Source organism: Carassius gibelio, chromosome A5 (genome assembly GCF_023724105.1).
Source record: "Carassius gibelio isolate Cgi1373 ecotype wild population from Czech Republic chromosome A5, carGib1.2-hapl.c, whole genome shotgun sequence".
Lineage (NCBI taxonomy): Eukaryota > Metazoa > Chordata > Actinopteri > Cypriniformes > Cyprinidae > Carassius > Carassius gibelio.
In genome coordinates, this window is record NC_068375.1 from 4,238,294 (window position 1) to 4,251,036 (window position 12,743).

The 12,743-nt window shown below is 38.0% G+C and overlaps 1 protein-coding gene across 1 annotated transcript; it reads right to left on the minus strand.

The window, feature by feature from the left end:
• Positions 1 to 4,458: 4,458 nt before the first annotated feature.
• On the minus strand, positions 4,459 to 9,036 carry zmynd19 (zinc finger, MYND-type containing 19). Its single transcript, XM_052591421.1, has 6 exons — positions 8,784 to 9,036; positions 7,266 to 7,325; positions 7,076 to 7,182; positions 6,761 to 6,901; positions 6,455 to 6,635; positions 4,459 to 5,980 (listed from the first exon to the last, which is right to left on the minus strand). The coding sequence occupies exons 1-6, from the start codon at positions 8,832 to 8,834 to the stop codon at positions 5,837 to 5,839; spliced, it is 684 nt and encodes a 227-aa protein (XP_052447381.1). The 5' UTR covers positions 8,835 to 9,036; the 3' UTR covers positions 4,459 to 5,836.
• Between the last annotated feature and the right edge of the window lie 3,707 nt (positions 9,037 to 12,743).

Below are 12,743 nucleotides of genomic sequence, written 5' to 3' on the forward strand. Positions count from 1 at the left end.
GACTCTCCCTGTACTTCTGGACTGAGTTGTCTCTTGTTTTGTGTTTTGTCATGGTCTTTCTCAGTACTTGTTCCATTTTACAGTACCTGCAACCCAATCAGGTTGCCCATGTAGACCAGATCCTTTGAGATGGCACATCCATGCGTGTCATCACAATGAGATTTGGTGTGTCACCCAGCACAGTTGCATGGAGAAATGTACCAGATGACACAAGGAGAGTTGGAAAGAGCTCTAGAAGGGCAAAAACCCAGCAACAAAGAAGAACAGGAGAAGCACTGCCAGAGCCCTACAAAATTATCCAATAGGCTACTGGTGTGCATGTTTCTGACCAAACTGTAAGAAACAGACTCCATGAGGGTGTCTTGAGGGTCTGACATCATCTAGTGGGACCTGTGCTCTCAGCCCAGTACCGTGCCATTTGCCAGAGAACACCAGAATAGGCAGGTCTGACATTGCTGCTTCGGTCTCCTCATGGTTGAGAGTAAGTTCACATTAAGTACATGTAACAAACGTGAAAGTGCCAGTAGATGCCATGGGGAAAAGTCTGCTGCCTCTAACTTCATTCAGGATGAACGGTTTGGAAGCGGGGCAGTGATGATCTGCAGAGGAATAGCCTTAGGAGGATATAGAGATCACCACTAGCTAGCCAACAGTACCCTTACTGCCCAGCCACATGTAGCCAGAGTGTGTAGATAGTTTCTGAATGATGAAGGCAATGATGCTATTGATTGGCCTTCACGTTCCTCAGACTTGAATCAGCTTGACATTTATGTATTGGTGCATCCGGGGCTGCTAAGTAGCACCACAGACTGTCCAGGAGCTCACTGAAGCCTGGATCCAGGTCTGGGAGGAGATCCCCAGGACACCATCCACCACCTCATTAGGAGCATACCTATACATGGTCAGGAGCGTATACAGGCACGTGACATACATACTAGTGACACATATTTTGAGTTGCTTCAAATTCATGAAAGTTGGAGAAGCCTGTTATTTATTTTTTATTTTTTTTTAAGAGTGATTTTGAATCCATTCCTCAATAGGTTGATCATTTTGTTTCCATTAACCATTGTCGCCTCATTGTTTTTTTCAATAAGTTATGCAATTTTATATTTATATAAGAAAATATTTATAACTAGAGCATTTCATTCATTACGATCCAGCGAATGATTTAAGTGTTCCTTTTTGAGCAGAGTATATTTTCTAACAGTAAATTAAAAAAGTTTACATGTTATAAACAACTAATATTTTCGTGAATAATAAAAATTACAAACATACAGTAATAATAACAAATAATTGTTTATTTCTTTGTAAAATATAATTTAGAACGTGGTCAAATTCAATAATAACATTTAAAATGTACAATTTTTAAAACTTTTACACCAACCATGACTGTACACATTAACTGCAATTGGCCAGTAGTGTCAATATTGTATAATGTTAATGCACACCATCATTTCAGTTTTGAGAGGTTTAATTTAGAACCAAGCTATTGTTTTAACCTGTCTAATGATTAAGATTGCAGTACTGACCATGAGGCAGTTGACTTTCGTAAAGCATCTATGCACAGTTCTGTTTTGCAGTGTTGAAGAACCTTTTTAACAAGTTCACCCTTGTCCTCCTGAGCAAAGTTAACAAGAATTTACAATGCAGAGGACACGTGATTGGTGTCTGGACATAGAAGCCAGGTCAAGCTGGACAGCAAGCTGTTGATGTCATCCTTCAAAACACAAAAATGTGTGTATATATATTGTGGTGATGGCGCAGTGGATAAGTCACATGCCTTAGGCGTGAGAGACCCGGGTTTGAATCCACTGTGAGACACCTATGTGTCCCTGAGCAAGACACTTAACCCCTAGTTGCTCCAGAGGTGTGCGACCTCTGACATATATCAATCAATCACCTTTATTTATATAGTGCTTTAAACAAAAAACATTGCGTCAAAGCACTGAACAACATTCATTTGGAAAACAGTGTCAATAATGCGAAATGATAGTTAAAGGCAGTTCATCATTGAATTCAGTGATGTCATCTCTGTTCAGTTTAAATAGTGTCTGTGCATTTATTTGCAATCAAGTCAACGATATCGCTTTAGATGAAGTGACCCCAACTAAGCAAGCCAGAGGCGACAGCGGCAAGGAACCGAAACTCCATCGGTGACAGAATGGAGAAAAAAACCTTGGGAGGAACCAGGCTCAGTTGGGGGGCCAGTTCTCCTCTGACCAGACGAAACCAGTAGTTCAATTCCAGGCTGCAGCAAAGTCAGATTGTGCAGAAGAATCATCTGTTTCCTGTGGTCTTGTCCTGGTGGTCCTCTGAGACAAGGTCTTTACAGGGGATCTGTATCTGGGGCTCTAGTTGTCCTGGTCTCCGCTGTCTTTCAGGGCAGTAGAGGTCCTTTCTAGGTGCTGATCCACCATCATGTCTGGATACGTACTGGATCCGGGCGACTGCAGTGACCCTCTGATCTGGATACGGACTGGATCTGGTGGCCACGGTGACCTCGGAACAAGACAGAAACAGACAAATATTAGCGTAGATGCCATTCTTCTAATGATGTAGAAAGTACGGTGTTATGTGAAGTGTTTCCAGTTCCAGTTTACCTAATTGATGCAGCCTTAAAATCCTTTAACGGATTTGGATATTAAAAGCATATTAGTATGTTATGTGTATGCCAGGTTAAAGAGATGGGCCTTTAATCTAGATTTAAACTGCAAGAGTGTTTCTGCCTCCCGAACAATGTTAGGTATATATACATATATATATAATCAAAGAGTTTTCTTTATTTTCATGACGATGAAAATTGTAGATTCACACTGAAGGCATCAAAACTATGAATTATGAACTATGAAACTATGAAAACTATGAACACATGTGGAATTATATATGGAATTATATACATAACAAAAAAGTGTGAAACACTTTGAATGAGAAGGTGTGTCCAAACTTTTGGTCTGTACTATATATACATATATATATATATATATATATATATATATATATATATATATATATATATATATATATATATAATCAATCAATAAAACAAAGGAAAAACTAAGTAGTAAGGAAGAAAAGTAACAGGTACAGCATTATCAGATTGCTTCAAAAATTTAGGCTACCGTGGCTGTATCTTGAGCATGACGTTAATACTTTTATTAACCTAATATTACCTAAAACATTATACACTAATGCCTTAAACATTTATTGTGGCAGTGATGGTATATGATAATATTGTGTATATTTGATATATACCACAGCATTAAATGAGGTCACACTTTATTTTAGGGTCCAATTCTCACTATTAACCATTAACTATGACTTTGCCTCAATAAACTCCTTATTTGCTGCTTATTAATAGTTTTTAAGGTAGTTGTTAAGTTTAGGGTATAGGATAGCACTAATAAACAGCCAATATGTTTATAATAGACATGCTAATAAGCAACTACTTATTAGTGTGAATTGGACCCTATACTAAAGTGTCACCTAAAATGATTACCATAATTATTTACGTTACACTAAAGAATATCAGTTAAATCAGTAAGCACCACTATAATTGTTCTGTATAATTGTGGTACAATATCATGTACAAAACAACAGCATGTCCAACAAATTATGTGATTTGTAGAAAAAAAAAAAAATCTTTTTAAGAATAATTTCCCCTCGCAAGCCGTTATGTCTTTTGACAAAAAAAAAAAATACATAATTCCGACAGTTTCGCTGATAAAATGAACACTCAGGTAACTGGTCTCGACCACAGACTTTATAAAAACAGGGTCTCGACATAAATAGATTGGGATGTCGTCTGCTGCTTGGAGTTCCTCGTGCCGTACCAATAGCTTCTTTTGGAGGTGTAGAACTTACTGATCATTACATTTAAAGACAATTCAAGACGTCTTGAAAACATATGCCTGAAGATACACAAATGAAATAACCCCTCCGGTTCCCATAGCTGTTAAATTTTAAATGATGAAGCAATAAATACAATTTTAAAAAATGGAGACAACATATATGGTACATGTAGTCAAAAGTCAGTTGAACATGTTCATAGTAAATGTGATGAACAAAATGTGTGAACTCCAAGTACTGACATACATCTTAACATTTCTGCTAATCAACTGGTCAAAAAAACTTAAAAAAAAAATATTTAAAAAACCATTTTGCCATTTCAGGTGTCCACCCCTAACATGAAAAAATTTACATTTTGAATATGTATTTACCTGTCTGCATTTCTTACAATCCATCTAAACATCATTATTCATTTCAGGGCCACTGTATGTGCTTTTAAAGAATGATTTTGACTCAGATCATTGAATGGCACTCAATATATCAAAATTATTCAAATTGCAAAGACTGTGCACATCTTTATAACCATATTGTACACATTTTTGGTTCAGTGAAAATAAAAACCAAGGAACAAGTTTTGGCCTCAAAAGACAAAACAGACACTATGCAACCAAATTAACCTTTACACAATTGAGAATTTATTTCATTAATCTTATTCTTATGTTACAGTGACAAGAGATGGTCAGTCAACACAAACTTTGTCCATTCACATATTTATGCATTTAATGTTTGTATGATAATAGCTTAGAAAAAAATAAAAAGAACAGACACCCCCGACCTACCCTAAAATCCCATTCCTCAGAAAAGAACAAGGATCAAATTGAGGATATTCAGTGCACAGTGTTCAACTCCAACCAGATAAATAAATTATTTAGAAAACGAACACAGACAAACATCACATGTATGTGTCTATTATACAGTACATGCTTATTTGTGAGTGCACGTCACAGTTTGGTAGAGTTGCCCTTGACGAAAGAGGAAGACACACTTGGAATTTGTGTGCACAAATTTTTGTATCAAGAAGAGAAAAAAAAAAAAAAAAAACATAAGTTTCACTTTTTTGACATATTTTAGGACAAACACCACGACTAAACATTGAATGACTGGGACCCATATGACAATTTTAGACATCCAAATACACGTTGACAACATGAATCAGTCAACTTTCCATGTGGGTTTTCAAGTTTTTCCCAGGACATCCCTCTAAACTGAGTGCTTGTTACGGTAAATGAAATTAAACATGGCATGAGTGGGAAGGGTAAATAGGATTGTAATGCATTTCAAAAATAGATAGACCCCCCAAAACCCCCCCGCCCCCAAAAGGCATACTCCCCAACACTGCAACCCCAAAATAAATCCCATAGAGCAAAGACAGAAAGAAAGAAAAATTAACCACTTTATCCATGTCCTTAAGTCAATAATGGCATTGCACACACAATACTGGTGGTGTGGTTTTGCACACCTATTGGCTTTATACTTAATGAAGGTATGGCAGGTGAATGACTATGTGCTAGGTTATGTGCACAAGAAGTCCAACTGGGAGAAGAGGAGGAGGAGGAAGGGTAGTACAGTGAAGAGGTCCATATTCCATCTCATCAGTTGTACAGCAGTTTTGTCCCTCGGCGGCTAACACTTCATGACAGAAGGGCGGATGGAACAAGTGAGCGCATGACTGTCATTACTCATATGCAGTCCACAGAGAGACAGTTATGACGGCATGGTGTTTTTCTTCATTAAACACACATCCATAGCAGCAGGTGGAGCCTTTAAGACCTCCCTCTGAACAACAACAAAAAAAAAACTCCATTTCCCACAATCCCCATTGACAAGTTGTGGAGATATGAAAGTTCTGGGAAGTATGTTTTTCCCTCCTAATAGGCCCATCCAACATACCAAAATTGTCCCCTATCTTACCAGCCAGTTTTTGCATTTCAACTCAGTCTCATCCCACACCCCCTGTGACCATCGTTCTTCAAATTGGGGTAGAGGGGGATCATCGCTCAGGCTCAGACTCCAGAGCCAGAACCCGTTTACGTTCACGGCACTGCTTCTTATGGGCCGGCCAATCTCTCTGTTGGCACTGTGAGCCGCAGTAACGAGCCACTTGGCATCGGCCACAGATGTTGAACTCCCTCAGCTGGAAAGGTAAAAAGACAGAGACACTAGTAAAATTGTCACTATTCAAATAAATGAGATAAAGACAATAAACATGGTAAAGTGACAACTGTTTGAAAAACATACTATCAATATTAGCTAATTAAGAACATAATATATCTGAACATGGTGCATAAATCTGTGCAACAAAAAGATAAACATTTCCATATACACCAGCATATCTGACTGTTGACATGCTCCTTGTACTATTTTGCTAACTAAAAGCATTGCATTTTATATTTTAAAAAAAGTCTTATGTGAGGGTTATGTGGCTGCGTTTACTTCCATTCTTTCACGTCCAATCCCGCTTTTTTAAACTACCCGAGAATGCACCAGCTCAACTATAAAGGACAGATGTACTTACAACCTCATGACCATGTAAATTTACACCTCGTCTGAACATGAAATTTTTTTTTACAAAAGACCTTAGAATTAATTTTCTCAACACTATACTGACCCTCCTCTCAATCAGCGAGCAGGGTGGGTAGTGACACTCGTAGTAGGTGCAGGAGCACTCCTCCTCTTCCACCAGCTCTCCATTGGCATTGTAGTAGCGTGTGCGACTCAACTCCAGATACTGCTCTTCCACTGGGTCAGCTGGAACCTGTTGGATGGCCAGCCAGTATAGCGACTGCTCTCTAGAGAGGATATTATGCAGGGATAATTTAGAAAACACACCACAACACAAGTGGAGTACAGTTGATCACTATTTTTGTTTGTTTGTTTCATGTCTTACAATCTAAATGTATGGATTTTTAATTACCTTTGTTTGCTGGACAGTTCTTCTGGTTTGGGACTCCATCCCACAGGAACGAGACGCAAGTTGTCTAGACGGTTGTCCACTGTGACTGAGTTTATGTGAACTACTTGGAAACTTGGTGCAATTCCACCTCTGTGTTTTTCCCTGTGAACAAACACACTAAAATGTGACTACTTAAAACATACATATGTCTCCTTATTTACAGCGTCTTTGTACTAGCGCTGTGTAATTAAATGCCAGAATTGCGACCTGAATATCTGAAGACCGTAAACAGTGAAAAACCAGTGGGAACTGCAATGGCTCTAACAGTACACTCACCAGAGTAACTCATGCAGTGGTCGGCCAGCCCATCTACCCTTGCCGATGTCAAAGGCATAAGCAAAGATTTTTGCCCCATTACCATCTGCATCTACTTCCATGCGCGCCTGAAAATAAAGACATGCAGGCATTGAATTTCACAGGAAAAAAGCAATCAACTTTAAAAAACATTTAGAAAATGAGTTCTCACCTCAAAGGCATAGTTTTCCACCAATGGTATGTCTTGTTCATCAATCAGAGTGTACTTTGTCTAAAAAAAAAAAAAAAAAGGTATAATAATATACAACATACATAATCTTTTTTTTTTTCTCACTAAAGACTTAATGCATTTTAGGGTCCCCATACTTTTTGGCAAATTTTCTATTAGTTTCTATTATTAAAAGTTAATGTGTGTGTGTGTGTGCGCATATGTAAATTAAAACAAACGTATAACATAGAATTAACTTTTCGATTATGTTTAACTATGGTATCGGTAAACACCGAATGGATGAACTATGTTGAAAACGACGGATGCTTTTGGGAAAAGCACCTCATACAGGTTTAGCAAACCAGGTAAGCCGGTTAATTAAAGAACAATCCATTTACGAATCAGACATCGCTTTTGTCTGAGAAACAATGCCTAACGTTACTTGCATGATTACCCAATACCGCGCTTTCTGGTAATTTGGACAAGTTAATTGTTGGTATTTTAAAACTGCTTTTTAATCTATATGTAAAGTATATCGGTAGCGGTCTGTAAAATAATATGGGAAAATCATTTCAAATGCCATTAGATTCCAGAATTTAATGAGCATAAAACAGATGAAGAGTAAGCAAACTTTCACATTATCACAGGAGAAACACGTGTGCAAAGTCAGCCGACCAGACATTACCTAGGACCGTCAACATGAACACTATTCCGTCTTATGACAACATAAAACGGGCATCATTATATAGTACGCATCTCGTTTGTTCATTCTTTCATTCGACTTCTCACATGCTACTATTGTTTAACCCCTATGGACGTCTATTTACCGGCTGCCCTCTAGTGTCATGGCATGAGCGGCCTGGCATCCCAGAAACCGCCTGGGCTTGTTCTGGTTGACGCAAGAAAAAAACGATCAAAATAGTGAAGTTTAATAAACTGACAGCATTTCGCAGACGGTTTAGCTATACATTACAATGCGATTGAGATTAAGTGACTGTATAAATGTTTGACATATTAACCGTGTAAGGACAGCGCTAAGGCTCATCACAGCCGACATGCCGGTTGTCATGCTGCTGTCGGTTCCTGGTTGAGACATTTTCAGAGCTCTCTGAGCCATATTTGATGGTAGTGTATAAACTGATATAGATTTAGAAAAAGGAACAGTTATGTGCTTAAAATATTCTTAAAGTGTAAACGGAAAAATAAAACTTTTACTTTCCCTGGCTAACTAGCGAACTCTTGCCTCAGCCGTCTAGCAGCGCTGTAGCCACGCTAGCAGGCACAGCCACAGCAAAAGTAGGCGGCTCAAAAAGGACTAAACCTACTCGGCTGATAAGCTGGACAGTTATATTATAAATCCACCCGTTTCGACGACAATTACATATATCCCTCTTTGACCAAAGTCGATAACATTACAATGGACAAATCTGCCACTTAATTGTTAAACACAAGCATTTAGCTCACGGTTCTCGGATCCCCTCCCCTTCGCGTCGCACATGGCAGCCCGAGGATTCAGCTCACCTTCCCGGCCACACGGCCAAGTCGAACAATCCCAAGCTTGAAATCCGACATTAGAGGGGGTGTCAGGTCTGGGATGAAACGTGAGAGCAGGTATGACGGTATTAGGTTGGAAACCGGACCGGGCAAGCCAACCCTGAGTACAATTTTTAGTGTAATAGGGTCAGTCGTTGCCCGCGTCTTCCCCACCCGCTTCCAAACCTCCGTGATGCACCACTGAGAGGCGCGTTGGAAAAACCTGCCCGCTTCTGGGGGAGGGACTAACAAAACTTAGAACGTAAACCAATCGTAAAAGCCCACTGACAGCAACTTGTCCAATCAGAGCTGTGCATCGTCAATACATTTGCGTTGGGTATTTAATGCTTATGCTGACGTATCATGGATAAACAGGCTGCATCCGAAAACGTAGGCAGCTGACTTGCTGCCTCGCTGCCGTATGAGGCAATGACTTTGCAGGCAGCGTTTTTGCACAAAGACAACTCATGAATCTGATTTCGGACAGGCTTCAGAGAGAGCGGAACGATTTAATAATTTACAACAAAATACTAGTTTTAGTGATAACGAATATTTAATTACTATATTACGGTTTTCTCGCTAGAAATATAAATTTACAGACAAACTGATCACCAAAGGCAACTTTCATCTTCTTCTGGTATAAATGGCTGTTGGCAGACCAACTTGAATGGAGCATACCCGCCAACTATTGGATAGGAGTGTGGAGCGCATGGTTGGGAAGTTGAAAAACAATAACACAAGTGACATTGGGGGAGGGGAGAGAGATTCATATCTCCAGAACCTAAGGTTAATATAGGGATATATATATATATATATATATATATATATATATATATATATATATATATATATATATATATATATATATTAATAATGGTTGGAGTAGGGAAATGAAAATATATGCAATATTGTTACTAGAATTCATAAATAAAAACTATTATTGATACATATAAATATATACAGATGGTTCTAAAGATCCAAGTAATGAACATGTGGGTAGTGCTATTCCAGAGTTCAAAATACAGAACAGTAAAAGAATATACAATAATGTAACTATATATATATATATATATATATATATATATATATATATATATATATATATATATATATATATATATAGCTGAATTTGTTGCAATATACCTGTGTTTTACAATGGGTGGAGGATGTCAAACCTGACAGTGGTGTTCTATTCAGACTCAGCAGCAGCATTGAAGATTATTATTACTATAATAATCTTCAATGCTGCTGTTGAGGCTGCATAGAACACCACTCTATCAGGTTTGACATCAAAGTACATACTAAATCAACCAGAGATGACATTTTAATAGAAATATATACAGTGCTGTTAAATTTGAAAAGACTGCAAGTAGATATTACATTTTGTTGTATACCAGCAACACAAATAGGAATAGTAGGTAATGAAGGAGCTGATAAATTAATAATAAAAAAGCTCTAAATCACAGTAACATAATAGATATTCCAATTGGAAAAAGTGAAGAAAAAAAAAAAAACATTGACAAACTTTGGGAAAAAAGTTGGGATTCAGGTAAAACAGGAAGGGAATGTTACAGAATTCAAAAATCAAAGTTAGAACAGTTAATAGAAATAGAAAGGAGAAAATTATTATTATGCAAGACTATGGTTAGGACATACAAGACTTAAAAATACATTATTGCTTATGAATAAAGTAAACACAGACATTACAGATATTAATTAAATGCAGGAAATTCAGAGAAGAAAAAGAATTATAAAAATTGGAAGGGAATGGGACATTAGAACTGTTTTAGGAATAGAAAATGATCAGTCTGATTTCTTTTAGGAAAATAATTAATTCATGAAATATTCTTAGTTTTTTGTTTTGTGCCATTTCCTAACAGAACCTGAGGTGACAAGAAGTAAAGCAGAATTTGGATTCCAAGGTGCCCTGATGGAATCCTACCTTGGAATGCTGCCTATTAAGGTGGCATTTTAGAGGTTTCCAATGCAGTATGACCACTCTGTCCAATCACAACACGAAATTTCACAACAAAAACTGCCCCTTTTATAACCATGCCTTTTCATTAAGTAACTAAAACACAACATTTTAGCGTGAAACAATGCTCAGCTGGTGTAATGGACACATTAAAATTAGCCAGTTGTACAACCCTTTATTTACAGAAAAGTTGGGACATATCCTCTTGTAAAATAAAAAATAAAAATGGTGATTTGTTCTCTTCAACTTTATGTAACTGACAAATGTTCACAGGAAATATATCCAATGTTTTCACGGACCAGCTTAATTTAATTTTGTAAATATAAAATGTTTTGATTTTGATGGCTGCAACACACTCCAAGAAGTTGGAACAGATGCCTGCATGTTTTTCTCTTCTTCATAATGCACCATATTCAAAGGACTGCAGGAAGGCAAGTCAAGCAGATCCACTTTGTCGAAAACCATGCTGTTGTTGCACATGCACATTAGGCCTGGCATTTAACCAAGATGTCAGCATATGTCTCTATGCAATCCCAATATATGCCTCAGCCTCAAAGGTACCTTCACATAGAAGTCACGGGTGAATTGCATGTGAAGGTACAATTGAGGCTGAGGCACATATTGGGATTGTGGGCACTGATGTACCCCCATACGATGACAGATGTTGGCATTTGGACTCGTTGCTGAAAGAAGTCTGGATGGTCTCTTTTGTTTTTGGCTAGATGAACACCTAGCCAAAAACACCTGTTTCTCACAAAAACAAGCTGAAATGTGGACCCATCTGACCACAGCACACATTTAATTCGGACCATCTGAGAAGAGCTCAGACCCAAAGAACTCGACGGCATCTTTGTATAGAATTGATGTATACATGGCTGTCTTGCAAAATAGAAATTGAAGATGCATTTCTGTTTGCAAATACATTAAGTGACAATATTTTGTAAGTACTCCCAAGGCCATGTCATTGTATTTAACACAATAGCATGATGATTTCTCATGCTGTTCCATCTGATAAATCAAAGCTCATCTTAAAGCTGCAGTAGGTAACTTTTGACGCTCTAGTGGTTAATAAACAGAACTGCTTGCGTCTTGCGGAAGAACATCGTAGCCGGAACTACTTCTCTCTGTTTATGTCTATGAAGAATCACAAAGGTACTGGGTTACTCAGCTGCGGTACCCCTGAAGCAATCTAAAATAGTCCGAATATAAACACTTATTATAGGTGCACCCTAGTGATTCAGGACAAGCTAAAAACACGGTTTGGAAAATGGATTCATGGTGTACTCGCTTATTATATACATTTTTCTACATTTTGAACACAAACAAAGTTACAGACCGCAGCTCTGATTGGTTGTTTCTTAACGGGAGCAATGTATTTCTGCAAATGGCAATAGGACTACTGGGAGGAGCCAGAGGAGCTTGATTTTTTCACAGATTATCTGTCTCATATTCTACTGTCATGACATAATGACAGGTCTAACAAATATGTAAAAAATATATTTTTACAAAAGTTACCTACTGCAGCTTTAACTTAAGGGGTGTGGGGGGGAGTCATGGCCTAATGGTTAAAGAATCTTGAAACCATAAGAGAAGTTTGTGAGTTTGAATCTCAGGTCCGTCAGGAATTGTCTTGGGAGGGGGGTTAATAACCAGCACTCGCTTTCACCTTCAATCCCACGACTGAGGTGAGACCCTTGAGCAAGGCAACAAACCGCCAACTGCTCCCCAGATGGCACAGCAATATGGCTTCCCTCTTTTTTTCTGGGTGTGTGTTCATGGTGTGTGTGTGTGTTCACTACTGTGTGTTTGCACTTGGATGGGTTAAATGCAGAGCACAAATTCCGAGTATCATCATACTTCCCTACATCCCTACATGGTCTGAGATTCTTCCAGATTCTCTGAATCTTTTCTCAATATTATGATAGATGTTGAAACTTGAAATCATCCATTAAGAAATGGTTTGACAATTCCCT

Excerpts from the sequence above, each read along its gene's own strand:
- zmynd19 (XM_052591421.1), bottom strand. The coding sequence starts at position 8,834 with ATGTCGGATTTCAAGCTTGGGATTGTTCGACTTGGCCGTGTGGCCGGG. Across the intron at positions 6,902-7,075 it reads CCACTGCATGAGTTACTCTG|GGAAAAACACAGAGGTGGAA; the intron begins GTGAGTGTACTG and ends GTTTGTTCACAG. Across the intron at positions 5,981-6,454 it reads GCTCGCTGATTGAGAGGAGG|CTGAGGGAGTTCAACATCTG; the intron begins GTCAGTATAGTG and ends TTACCTTTCCAG.